The following is a 27,674-nucleotide window of genomic DNA, read 5'->3' as shown; positions in this document are numbered from 1 at the left end:
ACAGTCAGAGACACACAGCTTATTGACCTGCTACAGTAAGACACACAGCTTGTTGAACTGCTCCAGTCACACACACAGTTTGTTGGTCTGTTAACCTGCTACAGTCAGACACACACAGCTTGTTGACCTGCTCGTCGGAGACACACAGCTTGTTGACCTGCTACAGTCACACACACACACAGCTTGTTGACCTGCTACAGTCACACACACAGCTTGTTGACCTGCTACAGTCACACACACAGCTTGTTGACCTGCTACAGTCACACACACAGCTTGTTGACCTGCTACAGTCAGAGACACACACAGCTTGTTGACCTGCTACAGTCACACACACACAGCTTGTTGACCTGCTACAGTCACACACACAGCTTGTTGACCTGCTACAGTCAGACACACACAGCTTGTTGACCTGCTACAGTCAGACACACACAGCTTGTTGACCTGCTACAGTCAGACACACACAGCTTGTTGACCTGCTACAGTCAGACACACACAGCTTGTTGACCTGCTACAGTCACACACACACACAGCTTGTTGACCTGCTACAGTCACACACACAGCTTGTTGACCTGCTACAGTCACACACACAGCTTGTTGACCTGCTACAGTCAGACACACACAGCTTGTTGACCTGCTACAGTCACACACACACACAGCTTGTTGACCTGCTACAGTCACACACACAGCTTGTTGACCTGCTACAGTCAGAGACACACACAGCTTGTTGACCTGCTACAGTCAGACACACACAGCTTGTTGACCTGCTACAGTCACACACACACACAGCTTGTTGACCTGCTACAGTCACACACACAGCTTGTTGACCTGCTACAGTCAGACACACAGCTTGTTGACCTGCTACAGTCAGACACACACAGCTTGTTGACCTGCTACAGTCACACACACACACAGCTTGTTGACCTGCTACAGTCACACACACAGCTTGTTGAACTGCTACAGTCAGACACACACACAGCTTGTTGACCTGCTACAGTCAGAGACACACACAGCTTGTTGACCTGCTACAGTCACACACACACAGCTTGTTGACCTGCTACAGTCAGAGACACACACAGCTTGTTGAACTGCTACAGTCAGACACACAGCTTGTTGAACTGCTACAGTCAGACACACACAGCTTGTTGACCTGCTACATTCAGACACACACAGCTTATTGACTTGCTACAGTCACACACACACACAGCTTGTTGAACTGCTCGTCGGAGACACACAGCTTGTTGGTCTGTTAACCTGCTACAGTCAGAGACACACAGCTTGTTGACCTGCTACAGTCACACACATAGCTTGTTGACCTGCTACAGTCACACACACAGCTTGTTGACCTGCTACAGTCACACACACAGCTTGTTGAACTGCTCCAGTCAGACACACACAGCTTGTTGACCTGCTCCAGTCAGAGACACACAGCTTGTTGAACTGCTCCAGTCCGAGACACACAGCTTGTTGAACTGCTCCAGTCCGAGACACACAGCTTGTTGAACTGCTCCAGTCCGAGACACACAGCTTGTTGAACTGCTCCAGTCCGAGACACACAGCTTGTTGAACTGCTCCAGTCCGAGACACACAGCTTGTTGAACTGCTCCAGTCCGAGACACACAGCTTGTTGAACTGCTCCAGTCCGAGACACACAGCTTGTTGAACTGCTCCAGTCCGAGACACACAGCTTGTTGAACTGCTCCAGTCCGAGACACACAGCTTGTTGAACTGCTCCAGTCCGAGACACACAGCTTGTTGAACTGCTCCAGTCCGAGACACACAGCTTGTTGAACTGCTCCAGTCCGAGACACACAGCTTGTTGAACTGCTCCAGTCCGAGACACACAGCTTGTTGAACTGCTCCAGTCCGAGACACACAGCTTGTTGAACTGCTCCAGTCCGAGACACACAGCTTGTTGAACTGCTCCAGTCCGAGACACACAGCTTGTTGAACTGCTCCAGTCCGAGACACACAGCTTGTTGAACTGCTCCAGTCCGAGACACACAGCTTGTTGAACTGCTCCAGTCCGAGACACACAGCTTGTTGAACTGCTCCAGTCCGAGACACACAGCTTGTTGAACTGCTCCAGTCCGAGACACACAGCTTGTTGAACTGCTCCAGTCCGAGACACACAGCTTGTTGAACTGCTCCAGTCACAGACACACAGCTTGTTGAACAGCTCCAGTCACAGCTTGTTGAACTGCTCCAGTCACAGCTTGTTGAACTGCTCCAGTCACAGCTTGTTGAACTGCTCCAGTCACAGCTTGTTGAACTGCTCCAGTCACAGCTTGTTGAACTGCTCCAGTCACAGCTTGTTGAACTGCTCCAGTCACAGCTTGTTGAACTGCTCCAGTCACAGCTTGTTGAACTGCTCCAGTCACAGCTTGTTGAACTGCTCCAGTCACAGCTTGTTGAACTGCTCCAGTCACAGCTTGTTGATCTTTCTCGCTGACATGTAAGATACGGTGCATATCAGCATGTCTTTCGAAAACCGAATTAGAATGCGATGCGTGTTGATTTTGCTGAACGTTTAAACAGGGTCGGAATTAAATGTTGGCGACTAACAGCTGATAAGCCGGCACAGGGATTTAGTGTGTGTGTGGAGGGTATTGCTTGTCAGGAGGGGTGTAGGCTAAGGTGTGTGTGTGTGTGTGTGATGTATATTCAACTGTGTTTCTCTGCAGTCAGAGGTCCATGGCAGATATCTGGGAGGCACAGAGGACAGGATCATCTGCTTTGCCCAGGTAGGTGGGTTTTAAACTCCATGATGAGCTGATGAATATTCATCAACTGGTTTGGTTAAATAAAGTTCGTAACGTGTCTTTCTCTAGATGTTAAATAACGTTCGTAACGTCTCTAGATGTTAAACAGCGTTCGTAACGTCTCTAGATGTTAAACAACGTTCGTAACGTCTCTAGATGTTAAACAACGTTCGTAACGTGTCGTTCTCTGATGTTAAATAACGTTGTGTGGTCTGTGATGTTTGGTCTCTCTCGCAGACTGCGTCAGTGGCTGAAAAATGGAGCGTTCACATTGCCATGCATCCTCAGGTAACACACCTACATCCCCCTAACACTTGACCTCTAACCTCTAAATGGAGCGTTCACATTGCCATGCATCCTCAGGTAACACACCTACACCCCCTCCCCCCTAACACCTGACCTCTAACCTCTAAATGGAGCGTTCACATTGCCATGCATCCTCAGGTAACACACCTACACCCCCCCCCCAACACCTGACCTCTAACCTCTAAATGGAGCGTTCACATTGCCATGCATCCTCAGGTAACACACCTATACCTACATCCCCTCCCCCCTATCACCTGACCTCTAACCTAACCTCTAAATGGAGCGTTCACATTGCCATGCATCCTCTGGTAAAACACCTACACCCCCTCCCCCCTAACACCTGACCTCTAACCTCTAAATGGAGCGTTCACATTGCCATGCATCCTCAGGTAACACACCTACACCTACACCCCCTGACACCTGACCTCTAACCTCTCCTCTAAATGGAGCATTCACATTGCCATGCATCCTCAGGTAACACACCTACATCCCCCTAACACTTGACCTCTAACCTCTAAATGGAGCGTTCACATTGCCATGCATCCTCAGGTAACACACCTACACCCCCCTAACACCTAACCTCTAAATGGAGCGTTCACATTGCCATGCATCCTCAGTTAACACACCTACACCCCCCCCCCAACACCTGACCTCTAACCTCTCCTCTAAATGGAGCGTTCACATTGCCATGCATCCTCAGGTAACACACCTACACCTCCCCCCTGACCTCTAACCTCTAAATGGAGCGTTCACATTGCCATGCATCCTCAGGTAAAACACCTACACCCCCCCCCCCCCTAACACCTGACCTCTAACCTCTAAATGGAGCGTTCACATTGCCATGCATCCTCAGGTAACACCTACACCCCCACCCCAACACCTGACCTCTAACCTCTCCTCTAAATGGAGTGTTCACATTGCCATGCATCCTCAGGTAACACACCTACACCCCCTCCCCCCTAACACCTGACCTCTAACCTCTCCTCTAAATGGAGCGTTCACATTGCCATGCATCCTCAGGTAACACCTACACCCCCCCAACACCTGACCTCTAACCTCTCCTCTAAATGGAGTGTTCACATTGCCATGCATCCTCAGGTAACACACCTACACCCCCTCCCCCTAACACCTGACCTCTAACCTCTCCTCTAAATGGAGCGTTCACATTGCCATGCATCCTCAGGTAACACACCTACACCTCCCCCCTGACCTCTAACCTCTAAATGGAGCGTTCACATTGCCATGCATCCTCAGGTAACACCTACACCCCCCCCCAACACCTGACCTCTAACCTCTCCTCTAAATGGAGTGTTCACATTGCCATGCATCCTCAGGTAACACACCTACACCCCCTCCCCCCTAACACCTGACCTCTAACCTCTCCTCTAAATGGAGTGTTCAGTCTGACCCACCTTACCTCTCCCCTCCAGGTGAACATCTTCAGTGTGACCAGGAAGCGTTATGCCCACCTGTCCTCCAAGGTGGATGAGGTCTCTATCGACCGCGACGTCCCGTGGGGGGTGGACTCCCTGATCACCCTGGTGTTCCTGGACCAACGCTACCACCTGCAGACGTCTGACAACCGCTTCCTGAAGAACGACGGCAGCCTGGAGGCCGCGCCGGACAAGACCACCGGATACACGCTGGAGTTCCGCTCCGGCAAGGTGGCGTTCAGGGATTGTTCCGGGCGCTACCTGGCGCCGTCGGGCCCGAGCGGGACCATGAAGAGCGGGAAGACTAGCCGCGTGGGGAAGGATGAGATGTTCTCTCTGGAGCAGAGTCACCCTCAAGTGGTTCTCACCGCCAGCAACGAGAGGAACGTCTCCACCAGGCAAGGTAGGACCAACACAACCTTCTAGAACAGGACTAGAACCTAACCAGGCAAAGTCAGGACCAACACAGCCTTCTAGAACAGGACTAGCACCTAACCAGGCAAGGTAGGACCAACACAGCCTTCTAGAACAGGACTAGCACCTAACCAGGCAAGGTAGGACCAACACAACCTTCTAGATCCTAACCAGGCAAGGTAGGACCAACACAGCCTTCTAGAACAGGACTAGAACCTAACCAGGCAAGGTAGGACCAACACAACCTTCTAGAACAGTACTAGAACCTAACCAGGCAAGGTAGGACCAACACAACCTTCTAGAACAGGACTAGCACCTAACCAGGCAATGTAGGATCAACACAACCTTCTAGAACAGTACTAGAACCTAACCAGGCAGGGTAGGATTAACACAACCGTCTAGAACAGGACTAGCACCTAACCAGGCAAGGTAGGACCAACACAGCCTTCTAGAACAGGACTAGCACCTATCCAGGCAAGGTAGGACCAACACAGCCTTCTAGAACAGGACTAGCACCTAACCAGGCAAGGTAGGACCAACACAGCCTTCTAGAACAGGACTAGCACCTAACCAGGCAAGGTAGGACCAACACAGCCTTCTAGAACAGGACTAGCACCTAACCAGGCAAGGTAGGACCAACACAGCCTTCTAGAACAGGACTAGCACCTAACCAGGCAAGGTAGGACCAACACAGCCTTCTAGAACAGGACTAGCACCTAACCAGGCAAGGTAGGACCAACACCGCCTTCTAGAACAGGACTAGAACCGAACCAGGCAAGGTAGGACCAACACAGCCTTCTAGAACAGGACTAGAACCTAACCAGGCAAGGTAGGACCAACACAGCCTTCTAGAACAGGACTAGAACCTAACCAGGCAGGGTAGGACCAACACAGCCTTCTAGAACAGGACTAGAACCGAACCAGGCAGGGTAGGACCAACACAACCTTCTAGAACAGGACTAGAACCTAACCAGGCAGGGTAGGACCAACACAACCTTCTAGAACAGGACTAGAACCTAACCAGGCAAGGTAGGACCAACACAACCTTCTAGAACAGGACTAGAACCTAACCAGGCAAGGTAGGACCAACACAACCTTCTAGAACAGGACTAGAACCTAACCAGGCAGGGTAGGACCAACAACCTTCTAGAACAGTATTAGAACCTACCCAGGCAGGGTAGGACCAACACAACCTTCTAGAACAGTACTAGATGGAGGGAGAGGTGGGGAGGTGGGGAGGAGGGAGAGGTGGGGAGGAGGGAGAGGTGGGGAGGAGGGAGAGGTGGGGAGGAGGGAGAGGTGGGGAGGAGGGAGAGCCTCCATTTTGTGTCTGGCTGAGAAACCGCTCTGACACCCTGCCTGCCTGTCGTGTGTGTTATTCCGTAGCTATTCTGCCCCAGTGATCCTTGCAGTAGTTTACTGATGATGCCTCCCACACACTCACTCTCAACACACACACTGTCTTTGGGCCGGGCTGGGGGGGAGGGGCTGGGCGGTGGGGGTGCAGATTCCTCTCGTGTGTAGCAGCTGCAGTGCTGGTGTTTGTCTGGATTCATGCCGAGGGAGGGACTGCAACACACTGGACGCTGTCTGGTCGTGACTACATCTTGCGGTGTGAACACAACACGTGTCTTGCTTGTCTTCTTCATGGATCCAAGTCAGTTAGGAGCCCATGTTGTCTACCTCACAGTCAGGAAGTTGTTTTAGGAGCCCATGTTGTCTACCTCAGTCAGGAAGTTGTTTTAGGAGCCCATGTTGTCTACCTCAGTCAGGAAGTTGTTTTAGGAGCCCACTATATATACAGAGCATGTCTGATGCTTTAAGGACACGGTTTGATTTAAATAATTAAGACACATGTGACTAGAGGGAGTCTAACTACAGTTAATTTGATTGTGTTAGTGCTGTGCTAAAAATACAAAACAAACGTTTGACTAGTGCTCCGTCTCGCTCCGCCTCGCTCCGTCATCAGAGCAGGGTACTGGGTGATAGCTGGTTAGTGACAGTGACTAAGTTCAGGGCAGGTACTGGGTGGAGTTCGGCTGGTTAACAGTCTGATGGCCTTGAGATAGAAGCTGTTTTTCAGTCTCTCGGTCCCGGCTTTGATAAACCTGTACTGACCTCGCCTTCTGGATGATAGCGGGGTGAACAGGCAGTGGCTCGGGTGGTAGATGTCCTTGATGATCTTTATGGCCTTCCTGTAACATCGGGTGGTGTAGGTGTCCTGGAGGGCAGGTAGTTTGCCCCCGGTGATGCGTTGGGTAGACCGCACCACCCTCTGGAGAGCCCTGCGGTTGCGGGAGGGGCAGTTGCCGGTACCAGGCGGCGATACAACCTGACAGGATGCTCTCAATGGTGCCTCTGGTAAAGTTTATGGTCTTTGGTGCCAAGCCGAATTTCTTCAGCCTCCACCTTCTTCAGCACACTGTCTGTGGGCGACTCCATTTCAGTTGGTCCGTGATGTGTACACTGAGGAACTTCAAGCTTTCCACCTTCTCCCTTCGATGTGGATAGGGGCGTGCTCCTTCTGCTGTTTCTTGAAGTCCACGATCATCTCCTTTTGTTTTTTTGAGTGTGAGGTTATTTTCCTGATGCCCCTCCGCCAGGGCCCTCACCTCCTCCCTGTAGGCCGTCTGGTAGTTGTCCCTCCGCCAGGGCCCTCACCTCCTCCCTGTAGGCCGTCTGGTCGTTGTCCCTCCGCCAGGGCCCTCACCTCCTCCCTGTAGGCCGTCTGGTAGTTGTCCCTCCGCCAGGGCCCTCACCTCCTCCCTGTAGGCCGTCTGGTCGTTGTCCCTCCGCCAGGGCCCTCACCTCCTCCCTGTAGGCAGTCTCGTCGTTGTCCCTCCGCCAGGGCCCTCACCTCCTCCCTGTAGGCCGTCTCGTCGTTGTCCCTCCGCCAGGGCCCTCACCTCCTCCCTGTAGGCCGTCTGGTCGTTGTCCCTCCGCCAGGGCCCTCACCTCCTCCCTGTAGGCCGTCTGGTCGTTGTCCCTCCGCCAGGGCCCTCACCTCCTCCCTGTAGGCCGTCTGGTCGTTGTCCCTCCGCCAGGGCCCTCACCTCCTCCCTGTAGGCCGTCTGGTCGTTGTCCCTCCGCCAGGGCCCTCACCTCCTCCCTGTAGGCCGTCTCGTCGTTGTCCCTCCGCCAGGGCCCTCACCTCCTCCCTGTAGGCCGTCTCGTCGTTGTCCCTCCGCCAGGGCCCTCACCTCCTCCCTGTAGGCCGTCTCGTCGTTGTCCCTCCGCCAGGGCCCTCACCTCCTCCCTGTAGGTCGTCTCGTCGTTGTCCCTCCGCCAGGGCCCTCACCTCCTCCCTGTAGGCCGTCTCGTCGTGGGCCCTCACCTCCTCCCTGTAGGCCGTCTCGTCGTGGGCCCTCACCTCCTCCCTGTAGGCCGTCTCGTCGTGGGCCCTCACCTCCTCCCTGTAGGCCGTCTCGTCGTGGGCCCTCACCTCCTCCCTGTAGGCCGTCTCGTCGTGGGCCCTCACCTCCTCCCTGTAGGCCGTCTCGTCGTGGGCCCTCACCTCCTCCCTGTAGGCCGTCTCGTCGTGGGCCCTCACCTCCTCCCTGTAGGCCGTCTCGTAGTTGTTGGTGATCATGCCTACCACTGTTGTGTCATCTGCAAACTTGATGATTGAGTTGGAGGCGTGCATGGCCATGCAGTCGTGGGTGAACAGGGAGTACAGGAGGGGGCTGAGAACGCACCCTTGTGGGGCCCCAGTGTTGAGGATCAGCAAAATGGAGATGTTGTTTCCTACCTTCACCACCTGGGGGGCGGCCAGTCAGGAAGTCCAGGACCCAGTTGTACAGGGAGGGGTTGAGACCCAGGGCCTCCAGCTTAATGACGAGTTTGGAGGGTACTATGGTGTTGAATGCTGAACTGTAGTCAATGAACAGCATTCTGACATAGGTGTTCCTGTTGTCCAGATGGGGAATAGGGCAGGGTGACGACAACCAGCTCTCTCGTCTGGTCTCTCTCTCCTGTGTGAGTCTCGTGATTTACAGCGGGGCAGGGTGATGACGACCAGCTCTCTCGTCTGGTCTCTCTCTCCTGTGTGAGTCTCGTGATTTACAGCGGGGCAGGGTTCTGGCTAGGGAGTGGGCTGGTGCTGCCTGTCGGTCTGTCTGTGGCTGGCGCTTGCTGCTGTGTGTGTACAACAGACTGGTCTGGCTCCCCATGTATCCCAGCTGCTCTCCAGTTCAACCCAGCCTGGAGGACCAACACAATCAGACATTCTCTCTCTCTCTTTCTCTCCAGTTCAACCCGTAGTGTGGCGGGCTGTAGTGTGGCGGGCTGTAGTGTGGCGGGCTGTAGTGTGGCGGGCTGTAGTGTGGCGGGCTGTAGTGTGGCGGGCTGTAGTGTGGCGCTGCTCTTTGCATGACATAGACTGACCAGGTGAATCCAGGTGAAAGATATGATCCCTTATAGACGTCACTTTGTTAAATCCACTTCAATCAGTGTAGATGAAGAAGGGGAGGAGACTGGTTGAAGGATGTTTAAGCCTCGAGACAATTAACATGGATTGTGTGCCATTCAGAGGGTGAGTGGGCCAGACAAAGGGTTTGTGTCTTTGAACGGGGGATGGTAGAAGGTGTCAGGCGCACTGGTTGGTGTCAAGACCTGCAACGCTGCTGGGGCTTTTCACGCTCAACAGTTTCCAGTGTGTATCAAGAATGGTCCACCACCCGAAGGACATCCAGACAGAACGCGTGGGATGCGTTGGCGTGGGAAGCGTTGGCGTGGGAAGCGTTGGCGTGGGAAGCGTTGGCGTGGGAAGCATTGGCGTGGGCGCGTGGGAAGCGTTGGCGTGGGCGCGTGGGAAGCGTTGGCGTGGGCGCGTGGGAAGCGTTGGAGTGGGCGTGTGGGAAGCCCTGACTAATTAGGGCAGTTCTGAGGGCCAAAGGGGGCTGCAAGTCAATATCAGGGAGGTGTTTTTTAATGTTTTGTACAAATCTGTAGTGTGTTTCTGCTCGTTCCTGACCCTCTGTCAGTCTCTCACGCTGCTCTCCTCTTGGCCCCGCCCAGGCATGGACCTGTCAGCCAATCAGGACGAGGAGGGAGACCAGGAAGTGTTCCAGGTGGAGATGAGTCGTGAGAACAGGAAGTGTGCGTTCCGGACCGCCGCCGGGAAGTACTGGACCCTCACCTCTTCTGGAGGACTACAGTGTACCGCCTCTACTAAGTAATAACACACACACACACACACACACACACACACACACACACACACACACACACACACACACACACACACACACCTCTTCTGGAGGACTACAGTGTACCGCCTCTACTAAGTAATAACACACACACACACACAGACACACACACACACACCTCTTCTGGAGGACTACAGTGTACCGCCTCTACTAAGTAATAACACACACACAGACACACACACACACACACCTCTTCTGGAGGACTACAGTGTACCGCCTCTACTAAGTAATCACACACACATACAGACACAGATACACACAGACACACACGGACACACACACACACACCTCTTCTGGAGGACTACAGTGTAGCGCCTCTACTAAGTAATAACACACACACACCTCTTCTGGAGGACTACAGTGTGCCGCCTCTACTAAGTAATCACACACACACACATACAGACACGGATACACACACACACACACACACACACACGGACACACGGACACACACGGATGTCCTTCGGGTGGTGGACCATTCTTGATACACACTGGAAACTGTTGAGCGTGAAAAACCCCAGCAGCGTTGCTAACCTGTAGTTTAACCCTAACCTGTAGTTTAACCTAAACCCTAACCTGTAGTTTAACCCTAACCTGTAGTTTAACCCTAACCTGTAGTTTAACCCTAACCTGTAGTTTAACCCTAACCTGTAGTTTAACCCTAACCTGTAGTTTAACCCTAACCTGTAGTTTAACCCTAACCTGTAGTTTAACCCTAACCTGTAGTTTAACCCTAACCTGTAGTTTAACCCTAACCTGTAGTTTAACCCTAACCTGTAGTTTAACCCTAACCCTAACCTGTAGTTTAACCCTAACCTAAACCCTAACCTGTAGTTTAACCCTAACCCTAACCTGTAGTTTAACCCTAACCTAAACCCTAACCTGTAGTTTAACCCTAACCCTAACCTGTAGTTTAACCCTAACCTGTAGTTTAACCCTAACCTGTAGTTTAACCTAAACCCTAACCTGTAGTTTAACCCTAACCTGTAGTTTAACCCTAACCTGTAGTTTAACCTAAACCCTAACCTGTAGTTTAACCCTAACCTGTAGTTTAACCCTAACCTGTAGTTTAACCCTAACCTGTAGTTTAACCCTAACCTGTAGTTTAACCCTAACCTGTAGTTTAACCCTAACCTGTAGTTTAACCCTAACCTGTAGTTTAACCCTAACCTGTAGTTTAACCCTAACCTGTAGTTTAACCCTAACCTGTAGTTTAACCCTAACCTGTAGTTTAACCCTAACCTGTAGTTTAACCCTAACCTGTAGTTTAACCCTAACCTGTAGTTTAACCCTAACCTGTAGTTTAACCCTAACCTGTAGTTTAACCCTAACCTGTAGTTTAACCCTAACCTGTAGTTTAACCCTAACCCTAACCTGTAGTTTAACCCGAAAACATAACCCCAACCGTAACTCCTAACCCTTAAAGTAAATCGGTCGTGAAGTGAATTGTGTTTTGGCAGAGTGCTCGGTTGTACACACACAATCACACACACACACACAAGCATGATTGAAGCCACCTGAGTTACGGTCGCTAGCAATGAAAGGTGCCATAAAATGTAAATAAAATTATCTGAAGTAATTTAGATGCAGTATATCGGCTGTTAGCCGTCGGCTCGCTGCAGGGTGTCGGCTGTTAGCCGTCGGCTAGCTGCAGGGTGTCGGCTGTTAGCCGTCGGCTAGCTGCAGGGTGTCGGCTGTTAGCCGTCGGCTAGCTGCAGGGTGTCGGCTGTTAGCCGTCGGCTAGCTGCAGGGTGTCGGCTGTTAGCCGTCGGCTAGCTGCAGGGTGTCGGCTGTTAGCCGTCGGCTAGCTGCAGGGTGTCGGCTGTTAGCCGTCGGCTCGCTGCAGGGTGTCGGCTGTTAGCCGTCGGCTCGCTGCAGGGTGTCGGTTTCATTGCTCCATAAAGAGGTGGCTCCAGTAATAATGTTATTACAATGTTCTATCCTGTTGAGAATTATGTTAATGTGTGTGTAGGACTGCCAACTGTTACTTTGACATGGAGTACTGTGGTAAGAAGCTGACTCTCCGTGCCGCCAACGGGAAGTACGTTGCTGCCAAGAAGAACGGCCAGCTAGCCGCTACCATCGACGTTGCCGGTCAGTGTGAAAACAGCCTTTGGGTAGTAAAGAGCAACAGGTTGTTCAGTATGCAGATGACTTGGTTCAAGGGTCATACCAACTCCTAGTCTCTCCCTGTTCCAGATGACTTGGTTCAAGGGTCATACCAACTCCTAGTCTCTCCCTGTTCCAGATGACTTGGTTCAAGGGTCATACCAACTCCTAGTCTCTCCCTGTTCCAGATGACTTGGTTCAAGGGTCATACCAACTCCTAGTCTCCCCCTGTTCATACATGTACATTATGTGCCGTGGTGCACAATAGGAATAGTCTGGTTTCATTACAACTCTTTTCTTTGAATTAGTCCTTTTTGGAAGTTTTTTTTTGCTAAGCCCTTTACAACACGTGGAGTCTCCCAAGTAAATATTTTGGAGTGTCCCCAGGCTATGAGGGTATAACTTTTGACCTTTTATATAAGGCTTTCTTTGGTCTTTGGCGACATGGGTAATATGGGTGTTTGTCCCTCCAGGTGAGTCGGAGGAGTTCCTGATGAAGCTGATTAACCGTCCAATCATTGTCCTCCGTGGGGAACACGGTTTCATCGGGTGTCGTAAGCTCACAGGAACCCTGGACTCCAACCGTTCCTCGTACGACTACTTTACCCTGACCTTCAGAGAGGGGACGTACAGTTTACAGGGTTAGTACACACACACACACACACACACACACACACACACACACACACACACACACACACACACACACACAGGGTTAGTGAACGCAGAGTCTGACAGCTCAGATGAACTAGAGGAGCCTCCTCATGACAACGAGCAGTTAGCCTGCCCTTTCCAGAGGACGGTGTAGAGTCTGACAGCTCAGATGAACTAGAGGAGCCGCCTCATGACAACGAGCAGTTAGCCTGCCCTTTCCAGAGGACGGTGTAGAGTCTGACAGCTCAGATGAACTAGAGGAGCCGCCTCATGACAACGAGCAGTTAGCCTGCCCTTTCCAGGGGACGGTGTAGAGTCTGACAGCTCAGATGAACTAGAGGAGCCGCCTCATGACAACGAGCAGTTAGCCTGCCCTTTCCAGAGGACGGTGTAGAGTCTGACAGCTCAGATGAACTAGAGGAGCCGCCTCATGACAACGAGCAGTTAGCCTGCCCTTTCCAGGGGACGGTGTAGAGTCTGACAGCTCAGATGAACTAGAGGAGCCTCATGACAACAAGCAGATTAAAACTCGTCCTGGGTTATAAATCATGTTTCCAGGACACAGATTACGACTCGTCCTGGATTATAAATCATGTCTCCAGGACACAGATTAAGACTCGTCCTGGATTATAAATCATGTCTCCAGGACACAGAGGTCAAGACTCGTCCTGGATTATAAAACACCTCCACTGAACATGCTTCTTAATCCAATTCTCTTCCTACTTATAGACTATTCATAATCTGTTTCCAGGAAACCACCCCTCTTGTATTTTGGACATATCATCATGGTTGTACCTGTTGTAAACCCCCCCCCCCCCCCTCTCCTCAGACTCGACGGGGAAGTTCTGGATGGTGGGCAGCGAGGCGTCGGTGGTGAGCAGCAGTGACAACCCCGTTGACTTCCTGTTAGAGTTCTGCGACTACAACAAGGTCGCTATCCGCTCCGTCGCCGACGGGAAGTATCTCCACGGCGACCACGCTGGCGTCTTGAAGGCCAACGCCGACGACCTGGAGACCGCCACGCTCTGGGAGTACTGACCCCTTGCCGAGACCCCGTTACTACGACAACGAAGCAGCAGCATCCCTAACTCCTCCCTCTATCCCTCCATCCTTATCTCAACTCTGTCCTAACCCCTCCCAGACCAGGGCTGTGTTCAGTGTGGTGAAATGGTCACGATATCGTAGATGGGAGGGGGAATGTAAGACCTAGAGCTGACCCCGTTATCTGTTTTCACTTGATAATGAATCCTGTCTCATCTAATCTACACGTTTCTATGTGACATTCCACCGCTCTGAACAGGACCTTTGTGTGTGAACTGGACAATGGAGGGAGAGAAAGAGCTGGGGGAGGTATGTCCTAATGTAAGGCTTTCTTCACCTCCCCGTTCCGCTCTCTGCCTTTCCCTCCCCCGTTCCGCTCTCTGCCTTTCCCTCCCCCGTTCCGCTCTCTGCCTTTCCCTCCCCCGTTCCTCTCTCTGCCTTTCCCTCCCCCGTTCCTCTCTCTGCCTTTCCCTCCCCCGTTCCTCTCTCTGCCTTTCCCTCCCCCGTTTCTCTCTGCCTTTCCCTCCCCCGTTCCTCTCTCTGCCTTTCCCTCCCCCGTTCCGCTCTCTGCCTTTCCCTCCCCCGTTCCTCTCTCTGCCTTTCCCTCCCCCGTTCCTCTCTCTGCCTTTCCCTCCCCCGTTCCTCTCTCTGCCTTTCCCTCCCCCGTTTCTCTCTGCCTTTCCCTCCCCCGTTCCTCTCTCTGCCTTTCCCTCCCCCGTTCCTCTCTCTGCCTTTCCCTCCCCCGTTCCTCTCTCTGCCTTTCCCTCCCCGTTTCTCTCTGCCTTTCCCTCCCCGTTCCTCTCTCTGCCTTTCCCTCCCCCGTTCCTCTCTCTGCCTTTCCCTCCCCCGTTTCTCTCTGCCTTTCCCTCCCCCGTTCCTCTCTCTGCCTTTCCCTCCCCCGTTCCTCTCTCTGCCTTTCCCTCCCCGTTCCTCTCTCTGCCTTTCCCTCCCCCGTTTCTCTCTGCCTTTCCCTCCCCCGTTTCTCTCTGCCTTTCCCTCCCCCGTTCCTCTCTCTGCCTTTCCCTCCCCCGTTCCTCTCTCTGCCTTTCCCTCCCCGTTCCTCTCTCTGCCTTTCCCTCCCCCGTTTCTCTCTCTGCCTTTCCCTCCCCGTTCCGCTCTCTGCCTTTCCCTCCCCGTTCCGCTCTCTGCCTTTCCCTCCCCGTTCGGCTCTCTGCCTTTCCCTCCCCCGTTCGGCTCTCTGCCTTTCCCTCCCCCGTTCCGCTCTCTGCCTTTCCCTCCCCGTTCCGCTCTCTGCCTTTCCCTCCCCCGTTCCGCTCTCTGCCTTTCCCTCCCCCGTTCCGCTCTCTGCCTTTCCCTCCCCCGTTCCGCTCTCTGCCTTTCCCTCCCCCGTTCCGCTCTCTGCCTTTCCCTCCCCGTTCCGCTCTCTGCCTTTCCCTCCCCCGTTCCGCTCTCTGCCTTTCCCTCCCCCGTTCCGCTCTCTGCCTTTCCCTCCCCCGTTCCGCTCTCTGCCTTTCCCTCCCCGTTCCGCTCTCTGCCTTTCCCTCCCCGTTCCGCTCTCTGCCTTTCCCTCCCCCGTTCCGCTCTCTGCCTTTCCCTCCCCCGTTCCGCTCTCTGCCTTTCCCTCCCCCGTTCCGCTCTCTGCCTTTCCCTCCCCCGTTTCGCTCTCTGCCTTTCCCTCCCCCGTTCGGCTCTCTGCCTTTCCCTCCCCCGTTCGGCTCTCTGCCTTTCCCTCCCCCGTTCGGCTCTCTGCCTTTCCCTCCCCGTTCGGCTCTCTGCCTTTCCCTCCCCGTTCGGCTCTCTGCCTTTCCCTCCCCGTTCGGCTCTCTGCCTTTCCCTCCCCCGTTCGGCTCTCTGCCTTTCCCTCCCCCGTTCGGCTCTCTGCCTTTCCCTCCCCCGTTCGGCTCTCTGCCTTTCCCTCCCCCGTTCGGCTCTCTGCCTTTCCCTCCCCCGTTCGGCTCTCTGCCTTTCCCTCCCCCGTTCGGCTCTCTGCCTTTCCCTCCCCGTTCGGCTCTCTGCCTTTCCCTCCCCGTTCGGCTCTCTGCCTTTCCCTCCCCCGTTCGGCTCTCTGCCTTTCCCTCCCCCGTTCGGCTCTCTGCCTTTCCCTCCCCCGTTCGGCTCTCTGCCTTTCCCTCCCCCGTTCGGCTCTCTGCCTTTCCCTCCCCCGTTCGGCTCTCTGCCTTTCCCTCCCCCGTTCGGCTCTCTGCCTTTCCCTCCCCCGTTCGGCTCTCTGCCTTTCCCTCCCCCGTTCGGCTCTCTGCCTTTCAATCTCACAGTTCCATTCTGCAGTACCCACCTGTATTTGTTGCCAAAGTTAGTGGGGCTGTACACTATACCCCCCCCCCCCTCCAATAGCAACGTGGCTCGATGTGTCACTCAGTCCTAGATGTATAATTGGCCCACTCTCAAACAGCTGCCCCCCCCCCCCCCCACACACACAGAGCAGAGCTTTGTTAGCCCCCCCCCCACCCCTTAACTAAACACTTCTTCAACTGAACTCTATTTCTCTATATGTATCCAGGTGTCTGTCCCTGTGATCTCTGTATTCAACAACACATGGTGGTCAGTCAGTATTTATCATGTAGGACATAATTTTGGCCAGGATTCAATCCCACAATGCAATGTTCACGGTAAACGCTGCATATGTGGGTTTATTCTGAAATGACCTTTATATTTTAAATGTTTGAAAGCGGCGATGGGAGTGAATCCTAAATAGAACCGGTTCTGTCTGGAAATAGAGGCTGGTCTCTGAGCATTGTGTAAAAACTGGAAGTGGATTCTCACGGTGTTCTGGAATGGGTTTAGTCCCTCATCTCATTAATATTGTATCACAGGAAATGTTCCAATGAAACCTAGAGGAAATGATGTCATCCTCTAGCTGTGAGCTCATTGGTGGAGATTTTGATCTCCCAGACAGGAAATAACCTGTGTTTATGTTGTTTTCGTGAAGGAAGTGTGTGTGTGTGTCCCTACAGCTGTCCAGAGCTCTGATCTGGTGGGACGTTAACCTCTGACTGGAAGAATTTCTTTAATTTTCTCTCTAAGGCACAGCCATTATCATGGAGAATGATCTGTTTGTATTGATACAAACACCTTCTCTCACATGACTTCCTGGTCTCTCACTCCTCCTCACAACTGGAATATGGTGCTTAATCTCATAATTCTCACCCACTGTGATCTAGCCAGCGGTCAATGATGTGGTGTAAGGATGGATGGATGGATGGATGGAAAGGTGTGTGTGTGTTTGACTGTTGGTTCTCACAGGTGAGAGGTTAGACCGCCATTGCAGTTCTGGTAATGCCTGTGTCTGACTCAGTGTTTCTGGGTAATTTACTAAATGTAACTATATAAAAAATATTCCAAACTTTTTTTTACTTTGAGAAACTGGAACTTTCCTTTTTGGTGATTAATCTGTTGTGCCATTGGTTCACCTGGATGCCAACAACCAATAAACAAACGGGGATTTTGAACACTACTGCCTGTCTGTTCTCTCTGTTTTTAACTGGACCACTTCCTGTTCAACTACAACACATTGTGATTGGTGAGTCCTGTCAAATCATGAAGTGGAGGATTTTATTTGTGATTGAAACATTTTAGTGCACAGCTCCTCCCCTAAAGCATTTTTGTGCACAGCTCCTCCCTCTAAAGCATTTTAGTGCACAGCTCCTCCCTCTAAATTCGCTCTAAAACATGGCTTCAGGGGCCCAGTTTTTCTCAGAAAAACAATCTGGAGTTCGCCAACAGGATTAGGACATTGAATGGAACGGGGAGTCCCCATTCGAAGTCAGAGATTCGTACGTTCCATTCATTCTATTTCTAAACACGTAATCTGATCATTAACTTTAACAGGAAAACTGGGCCCTGGAGAGGTGTCCCCCCCCTAATGTTAAACTTACATTTACCATTAGCAGACATCTCCCCCCCCCCCACCCCCCCAATGGGGACAATTCATCTTGTCTGACTCAAAAATACATACTCTACACATTAACCTGTTGAATCTAGGGGGCAGCATTTTCATTTTTGGAAAAATAACGTACCCAAAGTATTTACAAATCACATTAGCTCAACCTTCCCGTGCGGGGGACACCGATCCTGTGATCATCTGCATATGTAATGGCCCAAGGCAAGTGCCCTGAGGTACGCCACACTTTACATTAGCTCAACCGTCCCGTGTGGGGGACACCGATCCTGTGATCATCTGCATATGTAACGGCCCAAGGCAAGTGCCCTGAGGTACGCCACACTTTACATTAGCTCAACCGTCCCGTGCGGGGGACACCGATCCTGTGATCATCTGCATATGTAACGGCCCAAGGCAAGTGCCCTGAGGTACGCCGCACTTTACATTAGCTCAACCGTCCCGTGCGGGGGTGACCGATCCTGTGATCATATGTAACGGCCCAAGGCAAGTGCCCTGAGGTACGCCGCACTTTACATTAGCTCAACCGTCCCGTGCGGGGGTGACCGATCCTGTGATCATCTGCATATGTAACGGCCCAAGGCAAGTGCCCTGAGGTACGCCGCACTTTACATATGTTCGACAAGGTTCTATTGGATAAGTAACTCTACCATGTGATGTCATAAGTGAGTTTTTTTAATCAATAACATAAAAGGTCTGAAGTCTAACACGGCTCCAACTATCATATTTTTATAAATTTATTTTAGCCTTTATTTCACCCGAGTCAGTACAAGTTGAGTGCCCATCCCTATACACATGCTGAAAGTCAGTAGTGTTTATTTTTTTTTAAAGAGCATTGTATTTGTTCAATGCTCCCGATGCAACAAAACTAGGGCTTTCAGGACCTGGTCTTCTGAGATGGCGGCAGAACAACACCTTATCATGGATCTCTTCCCATTTTAGCAACCATTGAGTCTATATGTTTTGAAGAGCTTGCCATCTCAGGTTACACCCAGCAGTTTAGTCTCATACATTTTCTGAGAAATGTCCTCCGGTCTGATGAAAGAAAAATAGAACTGTTTGGCCATAGAGACCATCGTTATGTTTGGAGGAAAAGGGGGGAGGCTTGCAAGCCGAAGAACACTATTCCAGCCGTGAAGCACGAGGGTGGCAGCACCATGTTGTGGGGGTGCTTTGCTGCAGGAGGGACTGGTGCACTTCACAAAATAGATGGAAGGAATGAGGAGGGAAAATGATGTAGATACAGTGGGGCAGAAAAGTATTTAGTCAGCCACCAATTGTGCAAGTTCTCCCACTTAAGATGAGGCCTGTAGTTTTCATCATAGGTACACTTCAACTATGACAGACAAAATTAGAAAAAAATCACACTAGAATTTTTAATGAATTTATTTGCAAATTATGGTGGAAAATAAGTCAATAACAAAAGGTATATAACAGAGGTCATGCTGGTATTTTGGCCCATTCCGCCATGCAGATCTCCTCTAGAGCAGTGATGTTTTGGGGCTGTCAAAGGACACCAGAAACAAAATTGTAGGAATTGTGAAAAACTGAGTTTAAATGTATTTGGCTAAGGTGTATGTAAACTTCCGACTTCAACTGTATATATAGGTGGTGTCAGACGAAGACCCCAAAAATTGTTGAAGACTCCAGCCAACCTAGTCATAGACTGTTTTCTCTGCTACCGCACGGTAAGTGGTGCCGGAGCGCCATGTGTAGGACCAAAAGGCACTTTAACAGCCTCTACCCCCAAGCCATAAGACTGCTGAACAATTAATCAACATGGCCACCCGGACAAGCGCCTTTTACTGAGGAGTGGCTTCAGTCTGGCCACTATCGTAAAGGCCTGATTGGTGGAGTACTGCAGAGATGGGAGAACCTTCCAGAAGGACAACCATCTCCACAGAGGAACTCTGCAGCTCTGTCAGAGTGATCATCAGGTTCTTGGTCAGCTCCCTGACCAAGGCCCTTCTCCCCCGATTGCTCAGTTTGGCCAGGCGGCCAGCTCTAGGAAGAGTCTTGGTGGTTCCAAACTTCTTCCATTTAAGAATGATGGAGGCCACTGTGTTCTTGGGGACCTTCAATGCTGCAGAAATGTTTTGGTACCCTTCCCCAGATCTGTGCCTCGACACAATCCTGTCTCGGATCTCTACGGACAATTCCTTCAACCTCATGGTTTGGTTTTTGCTCTGCCATGCACTGTCAACTGTGTGACCTTATATAGACAAGTGTGTGTCTTTCCAAATCATGTCCAATCAATTGAATTTACCACAGGTGGACTCCAATCAAGTTGTAGAAACATCTCAAGGATGATCAATGGAAACAGGAAAAACCTGAGCTCAATTTCAGGGGTCTGAATACTTATGTAAATAAGTTATTGTTTTTAATACATTTGCAAAAAATTCTACAAACCTGTTTTCGCTATGTCATATGGGGTATTGGGATGCCATTATGGGGTATTGGGATATCTGTGTGAGACATGTTAAATGTATTTCAGTCCTCCACTAATAATGTTCTGTACTGTGTTGATATGTAGGTTCTGTACTGTGTTGATATGTAGATTCTGTGCTGTGTTATGTAGGTTCTGTACTGTGTTGATATGTAGGTTCTGTACTGTGTTGATATGTAGGCTCTGTACTGTGTTGATATGTAGGCTCTGTACTGTGTTAATATGTAGGCTCTGTACTGTGTTGATATGTAGGCTCTGTACTGTGTTGATATGTAGGTTCTGTACTGTGTTGATATGTAGGTTCTGTACTGTGTTGATATGTAGGCTCTGTACTGTGTTGATATGTAGGCTCTGTACTGTGTTGATATGTAGGTTCTGTACTGTGTTGATATGTAGGTTCTGTACTGTGTTGATATGTAGGTTCTGTACTGTGTTGATATGTAGGTTCTGTACTGTGTTGATATGTAGGCTCTGTACTGTGTTGATATATAGGTTCTGTACTGTAAATGACCGGCCATATCATTTACATTTACATTTAAGTCATTTAGCAGACGCTCTTATCCAGAGCGACTTACAAATTGGTGAATTCACCTTCTGACATCCAGTGGAACAGCCACTTTACAATAGTGCATCTAAATCATTAAGGGGGGGGGTGGTGAGAAGGATTACTTATCCTATCCTAGGTATTCCTTGAAGAGGTGGGGTTTCAGGTGTCTCCGGAGGGTGGTGATTGACTCCGCTGTCCTGGCGTCGTGAGGGAGTTTGTTCCACCATTGGGGGGCCAGAGCAGCGAACAGTTTTGACTGGGCTGAGCGGGAACTGTACTTCCTCAATGGTAGGGAGGCGAGCAGGCCAGAGGTGGATGAACGCAGTGCCCTTGCTTGGGTGTAGGGCCTGATCAGAGCCTGGAGGTACTGCGGTGCCGTTCCCCTCACAGCTCCGTAGGCAAGCACCAAGGTCTTGTAGCGGATGCGAGCTTCAACTGGAAGCCAGTGGAGAGAGCGGAGGAGCGGGGTGAGGTTTTGTCTAGCGAATTAGTCATTGATAAATGACCGGCCATATCAAAAGGTTTTGTCCAGTGTAATAGTCATTGATAAATGGCCATATCAAAAGGTTTTGTCCAGTGTAATAGTCATTGATAAATGGCCATATCAAAAGGTTTTGTCCAGTGTAATAGTCATTGATAAATGGCCATATCAAAAGGTTTTGTCCAGTGTAATAGTCATTGATAAATGGCCATATCAAAAGGTTTTGTCCAGTGTAATAGTCATTGATAAATGACTGGCCATATCAAAAGGTTTTGTCCAGTGTAATAGTCATTGATAAATGGCCATATCAAAAGGTTTTGTCCAGTGTAATAGTCATTGATAAATGACCATATCAAAAGGTTTTGTCCAGTGTAATAGTCATTGATAAATGGCCATATCAAAAGGTTTTGTCCAGTGTAATAGTCATTGATAAATGGCCATATCAAAAGGTTTTGTCCAGTGTAATAGTCATTGATAAATGGCCATATCAAAAGGTTTTGTCCAGTGTAATAGTCATTGATAAATGACTGGCCATATCAAAAGGTTTTGTTATAAATGACACCATCGACGACGATATTATTTAAGGAGCTCCAAAGTCTTATCTTGTTTTGCTAATAATATAATATAATGTTAATATAATATAATACTATGTTGTTAATATAATATAATGTGGTTAAGTTAATATAATATAATGTGGTTAATATAATATAATATAATGTTGTTAATATAATATAATGTGGTTAAGTTAATATAATATAATGTGGTTAATATATGATATAATGTTGTTAATATAATATAATGTTGTTAATATAATATAATGTGGTTAATATAATATAATGTTGTTAATATAATATAATGTGGTTAATATAATATAATGTTGTTAATATAATATAATGTTGTTAATATAATATAATGTTGTTAATATAATATAATGTTGTTAATATAATATAAAGTTGTTAATATAATATGTGGTTAATATAATATAATGTTGTTAATATAATATAATGTTGTTAATATAATATAATGTTAAGTTAATATAATATAATGTTAATATAATATAATGTGGTTAATATAATATAATATAATGTTGTTAATATAATATAATGTGGTTAATATAATATGTTGTTAATATAATATAATGTTGTTAATATAATATAATGTGGTTAATATAATATAATGTTGTTAATATAATATAATGTTGTTAATATAATATAATGTGGTTTATATAATATAATGTGGTTAATATAATATAATGTTGTTAATATAATATAATGTTGTTAATATAATATAATGTTGTTAATATAATATTATGTTGTTAATATAATATAATGTGGTTAATATAATATAATGTTGTTAATATAATATAATGTTAAGTTAATATAATGTTGTTAATATAATATAATGTTGTTAATATAATATAATGTGGTTAATATAATATAATGTTGTTAATATAATATAATGTTGTTAATATAATATATTGTTGTTAATATAATATAATGTTGTTAATATAATATAATGTTGTTAATATAATATAATGTTGTTAATATAATACTATGTGGTTAATATAATATAATGTTGTTAATATAATATAATATAATGTGGTTAATATAATATAATGTTGTTAATATAATATAATGTTGTTAATATAATATAATATAATGTTGTTAATATAATATAATGTGGTTAATATAATATGTTTTTAAGTTAATATAATATAATGTTGTTAATATAATATAATATAATGTGGTTAATATAATATAATGTTGTTAAGTTAATATAATATGTTTTTAAGTTAATATAATATAATGTTGTTAAGTTAAAATAATATAATGTGGTTAATATAATATAATGTTGTTAATATAATATAATGTTGTTAATATAATATTATGTTGTTAATATAATATTATGTTGTTAATATAATATAATATAATGTTGTTAATATAATATAATATAATGTTTTTAAGTTAATATAATATAATATAATGTTGTTAATATAATATAATATAATGTGGTTAATATAATATAATGTTGTTAATATAATATAATGTTGTTAATATAATATAATGTGGTTAATATAATATGTTTTTAAGTTAATATAATATAATGTTGTTAAGTTAATATAATATAATGTGGTTAATATAATATAATGTTGTTAATATAATATAATGTTGTTAATATAATATTATGTTGTTAATATAATATAATATAATGTTGTTAATATAATATAATGTTTTTAAGTTAATATAATATTATGTTGTTAATATAATATAATATAATGTTGTTAATATAATATAATATAATGTTGTTAATATAATATAATATAATGTTGTTAATATAATATAATGTTGTTAAGGTAATATAATATAATGTTTTTAAGTTAATATAATATAATATAATGTTGTTAATATAATATAATATAATGTTGTTAATATAATATAATATAATGTTGTTAATATAATATAATATAATGTTGTTAATATAATATTATGTTGTTAATATAATATAATATAATGTTGTTAATATAATATAATATAATGTTGTTAATATAATATAATATAATGTTGTTAATATAATATAATGTTTTTAAGTTAATATAATATAATATAATGTTGTTAAGTTAATATAATATAATGTTGTTAATATAATGTTTATAATATAATATGTTGTTAATATAATATTATGTTGTTAATATAATATGTTGTTAAGTTAATATAATGTTTATAATATAATATTATGTTAAGTTAGTATTATATTATAAACATTATATTATATTATGTTGTTAATATAATATAATGTGGTTAATATAATATGTGGTTAATATAATATAATGTTGTTAATATAATATAATGTTGTTAATATAATATAATGTTGTTAATATAATATAGTTAATATAATTAATACAGTTCACACACACACACACACACACACACACACACACACACACACACACACACACACACACACACACACACACACACACACACACACACACACACACACACCCGCCCCCAGCAGGTCTCCAATCCACTCTGTTAGAGAGGCAGCCTGGGAAACAGAGATCCCCAGAGCCCCTCCCTGGGTCTGAATGAATGATTTAGCTGAAAAGATGAGTCACACTAATATGACCCAGATCCCTGCAACTCACACAGAGGGTTATGGGTAAAGAGTTGCGCTGCAGGCTGATCCCCGGTCCCCCCTCCTCTCCTCGCTTTCTCCCTGCGTCTGTGTCAGTCTCTCTCCATTTTGCCTCCCTCTCTGTGTCAGTCTCTCTCCATTTTGTCTCCCTCCCTCCCCTCTCCATTTTGTCTCCCTCCCTCCCCTCTCCATTTTGTCTCCCTCCCTCCCTCCCTCCCTCCCTCCCTCCCTCCCTCCCTCCCTCCCTCCCTCCCTCCCTCCCTCCCTCCCTCCCTCCCTCTCTGTGTCAGTCTCTCTCCATTTTGTCTCCCTCCCTCCCTCCCTGTGTCAGTCTCCATTTTGTCTCCCTCCCTGTGCCAGTCTCTCCCTTCTCTCCATTTGTGTCAGTCTCTCTCTCTTCTCTCTGTTTCTCTCAGATTCTCTCTCTATATTTTCTCCTCTCTCCAGTAGTGGTGATTGGGGGGGAAGACCGTGTCAAATGGCTGCTGCTTCCAACCACATCTGAAACCTCTGTTGCCATGGCAACACCAGCTGCAGCACAGAGCCAGCCACTCCCCCCCTCCCTCCCACCAGCCCACCCGTCGGTCTGGAGGGGGATCAGAGTGTGTGTGTGTGTTGAGGCATGTCATTGACAGAGACAGTCTACTTGTGAGAGACTGGGGGCAGGGGACGGGGGTAAGGAGGGGTGAGGGGGCAGGGGACGGGGTAAGGAGGGGTGAGGGGGCAGGGGACGGGGGTAAGGAGGGTTGAGGGGACAGGGGACGGGGGTAATGAGAGGTGAGGGGGCAGGGGACGGGGGTAAGGAGGGGTGAGGGGGCAGGGGACGGGGGTAAGGAGGGGTGAGGGGACAGGGGACGGGGGTAAGGAGAGGTGAGGGGGCAGGGGACGGGGGTAAGGAGAGGTGAGGGGGCAGGGGACGGGGGTAATGAGAGGTGAGGGGGCAGGGGACGGGGGTAAGGAGGGGTGAGGGGGCAGGGGACGGGGGTAAGGAGGGGTGAGGGGACAGGGGACGGGGGTAAGGAGGGGTGAGGGGACAGGGGACAGGGGTAATGAGAGGTGAGGGGGCAGGGGACGGGGGTAAGGAGGGGTGAGGGGGCAGGGGACGGGGGGTAAGGAGGGGTGAGGGGGCAGGGGACGGGGGTAAGGAGGGGTGAGGGGGCAGGGGACAGGGGTAAGGAGGGGTGAGGGGACAGGGGACGGGGGTAAGGAGGGGTGAGGGGACAGGGGACGGGGGTAAGGAGGGGTGAGGGGACAGGGGACGGGGGGGGTAAGGAGAGGTGAGGGGGCAGGGGACGGGGTAAGGAGAGGTGAGGGGGCAGGGGACGGGGGTAATGAGAGGTGAGGGGGCAGGCGACGGGGGTAAGGAGGGGTGAGGGGGCAGGGGACGGGGGTAAGGAGGGGTGAGGGGGCAGGGGACGGGGGTAAGGAGGGGTGAGGGGGCAGGGGACAGGGGTAAGGAGGGGTGAGGGGACAGGGGACGGGGGTAAGGAGGGGTGAGGGGACAGGGGACGGGGGTAAGGAGGGGTGAGGGGACAGGGGACGGGGGTAAGGAGAGGTGAGGGGGCAGGGGACGGGGGTAAGGAGAGGTGAGGGGGCAGGGGACGGGGGTAATGAGAGGTGAGGGGGCAGGCGACGGGGGTAAGGAGGGGTGAGGGGGCAGGGGACGGGGTAAGGAGGGGTGAGGGGACAGGGGACGGGGGTAAGGAGGGGTGAGGGGACAGGGGACGGGGGTAATGAGAGGTGAGGGGGCAGGGGACGGGGGTAAGGAGGGGTGAGGGGGCAGGGGACGGGGGTAAGGAGGGGTGAGGGGGCAGGGGACGGGGGTAAGGAGGGGTGAGGGGACAGGGGACGGGGGTAAGGAGGGGTGAGGGGGCAGGGGACGGGGGGTATGGTGGGGTGAGGGGACAGGGGACGGGGGGGTAAGGAGGGGTGAGGGGACAGGGGACGGGGGTAAGGAGGGGTGAGGGGGCAGGGGACGGGGGTAAGGAGGGGTGAGGGGGCAGGGGACGGGGGTAAGGAGGGGTGAGGGGGCAGGGGACGGGGGTAAGGAGGGGGTGAGGGGGCAGGGGACGGGGGTAAGGAGGGGGTGAGGGGGCAGGGGACGGGGGTAATGAGAGGTGAGGGGGCAGGGGACGGGGGTAAGGAGGGCTGAGGGGACGGGGGTAAGGAGGGGTGAGGGGACGGGGGACAGGGGTAATGAGAGGTGAGGGGGCAGGGGACGGGGGTAAGGAGGGGTAAGGGGACAGGGGACGGGGGTAAGGAGGGGTGAGGGGGCAGGGGGACGGGGGTAAGGAGGGGTGAGGGAACAGGGGACGGGGGAAAGGAGGGGTGAGGGGGCAGGGGACGGGGGTAAGGAGGGGTGAGGGGACAGGGGACGGGGGTAAGGAGGGGTGAGGGGGCAGGGGACGGGGGTAAGGAGGGGTGAGGGGGCAGGGGACGGGGGTAAGGAGGGGTGAGGGGGCAGGGGACGGGGGTAAGGAGGGGTGAGGGGGCAGGGGACGGGGGTAATGAGAGGTGAGGGGGCAGGGGACGGGGTAAGGAGGGCTGAGGGGATGGGGGTAAGGAGGGGTGAGGGGACGGGGGACAGGGGTAATGAGAGGTGAGGGGGCAGGGGACGGGGGTAAGGAGGGGTAAGGGGACAGGGGACGGGGGTAAGGAGGGGTGAGGGGGCAGGGGACGGGGGTAATGAGAGGTGAGGGGACAGGGGACGGGGGTAAGGAGGGGTGAGGGGGCAGGGGACGGGGGTAAGGAGAGGTGAGGGGGCAGGGGACGGGGGTAATGAGAGGTGAGGGGGCAGGCGACGGGGTAAGGAGGGGTGAGGGGGCAGGGGACGGGGGTAAGGAGGGGTGAGGGGACAGGGGACGGGGGTAAGGAGGGGTGAGGGGACAGGGGACGGGGGGTAATGAGAGGTGAGGGGGCAGGGGACGGGGGTAAGGAGGGGTGAGGGGGCAGGGGACGGGGGTAAGGAGGGGTGAGGGGACAGGGGACGGGGGTAAGGAGGGGTGAGGGGGCAGGGGACGGGGGTAAGGAGGGGTGAGGGGACAGGGGACGGGGGTAAGGAGGGGTGAGGGGACAGGGGACGGGGGTAAGGAGGGGTGAGGGGGCAGGGACGGGGGACGGGGGTAAGGAGGGGTGAGGGGGCAGGGGACGGGGGTAAGGAGGGGTGAGGGGGCAGGGGACGGGGGTAAGGAGGGGTGAGGGGGCAGGGGACGGGGGTAAGGAGGGGTGAGGGGGCAGGGGACGGGGGTAAGGAGGGGTGAGGGGG

General features: G+C 49.7%; 1 protein-coding gene across 1 annotated transcript in view; it reads left to right on the top strand.

The window, feature by feature from the left end:
• Positions 1-14,706, top strand: part of fscn1a (fascin actin-bundling protein 1a) — a 31,260-nt gene extending 16,554 nt beyond the window's left edge. The window contains exons 2-8 of the mRNA XM_064964696.1: positions 2,682-2,741; positions 2,997-3,047; positions 4,496-4,901; positions 9,929-10,085; positions 12,092-12,213; positions 12,702-12,869; positions 13,712-14,706. Coding sequence (XP_064820768.1) covers positions 2,682-2,741; positions 2,997-3,047; positions 4,496-4,901; positions 9,929-10,085; positions 12,092-12,213; positions 12,702-12,869; positions 13,712-13,920 — 1,173 coding nt within the window. The 3' untranslated portion in view covers positions 13,921-14,706. The remainder of the gene's footprint in view (positions 1-2,681; positions 2,742-2,996; positions 3,048-4,495; positions 4,902-9,928; positions 10,086-12,091; positions 12,214-12,701; positions 12,870-13,711) is intronic.
• The last annotated feature ends 12,968 nt before the right edge of the window (positions 14,707-27,674 follow it).

This window comes from Oncorhynchus masou, unplaced genomic scaffold (genome assembly GCF_036934945.1).
Source record: "Oncorhynchus masou masou isolate Uvic2021 unplaced genomic scaffold, UVic_Omas_1.1 unplaced_scaffold_181, whole genome shotgun sequence".
NCBI classification, from domain to species: Eukaryota; Metazoa; Chordata; class Actinopteri; order Salmoniformes; family Salmonidae; genus Oncorhynchus; species Oncorhynchus masou.
This window is presented reverse-complemented; position numbering and strand designations above follow the sequence as displayed.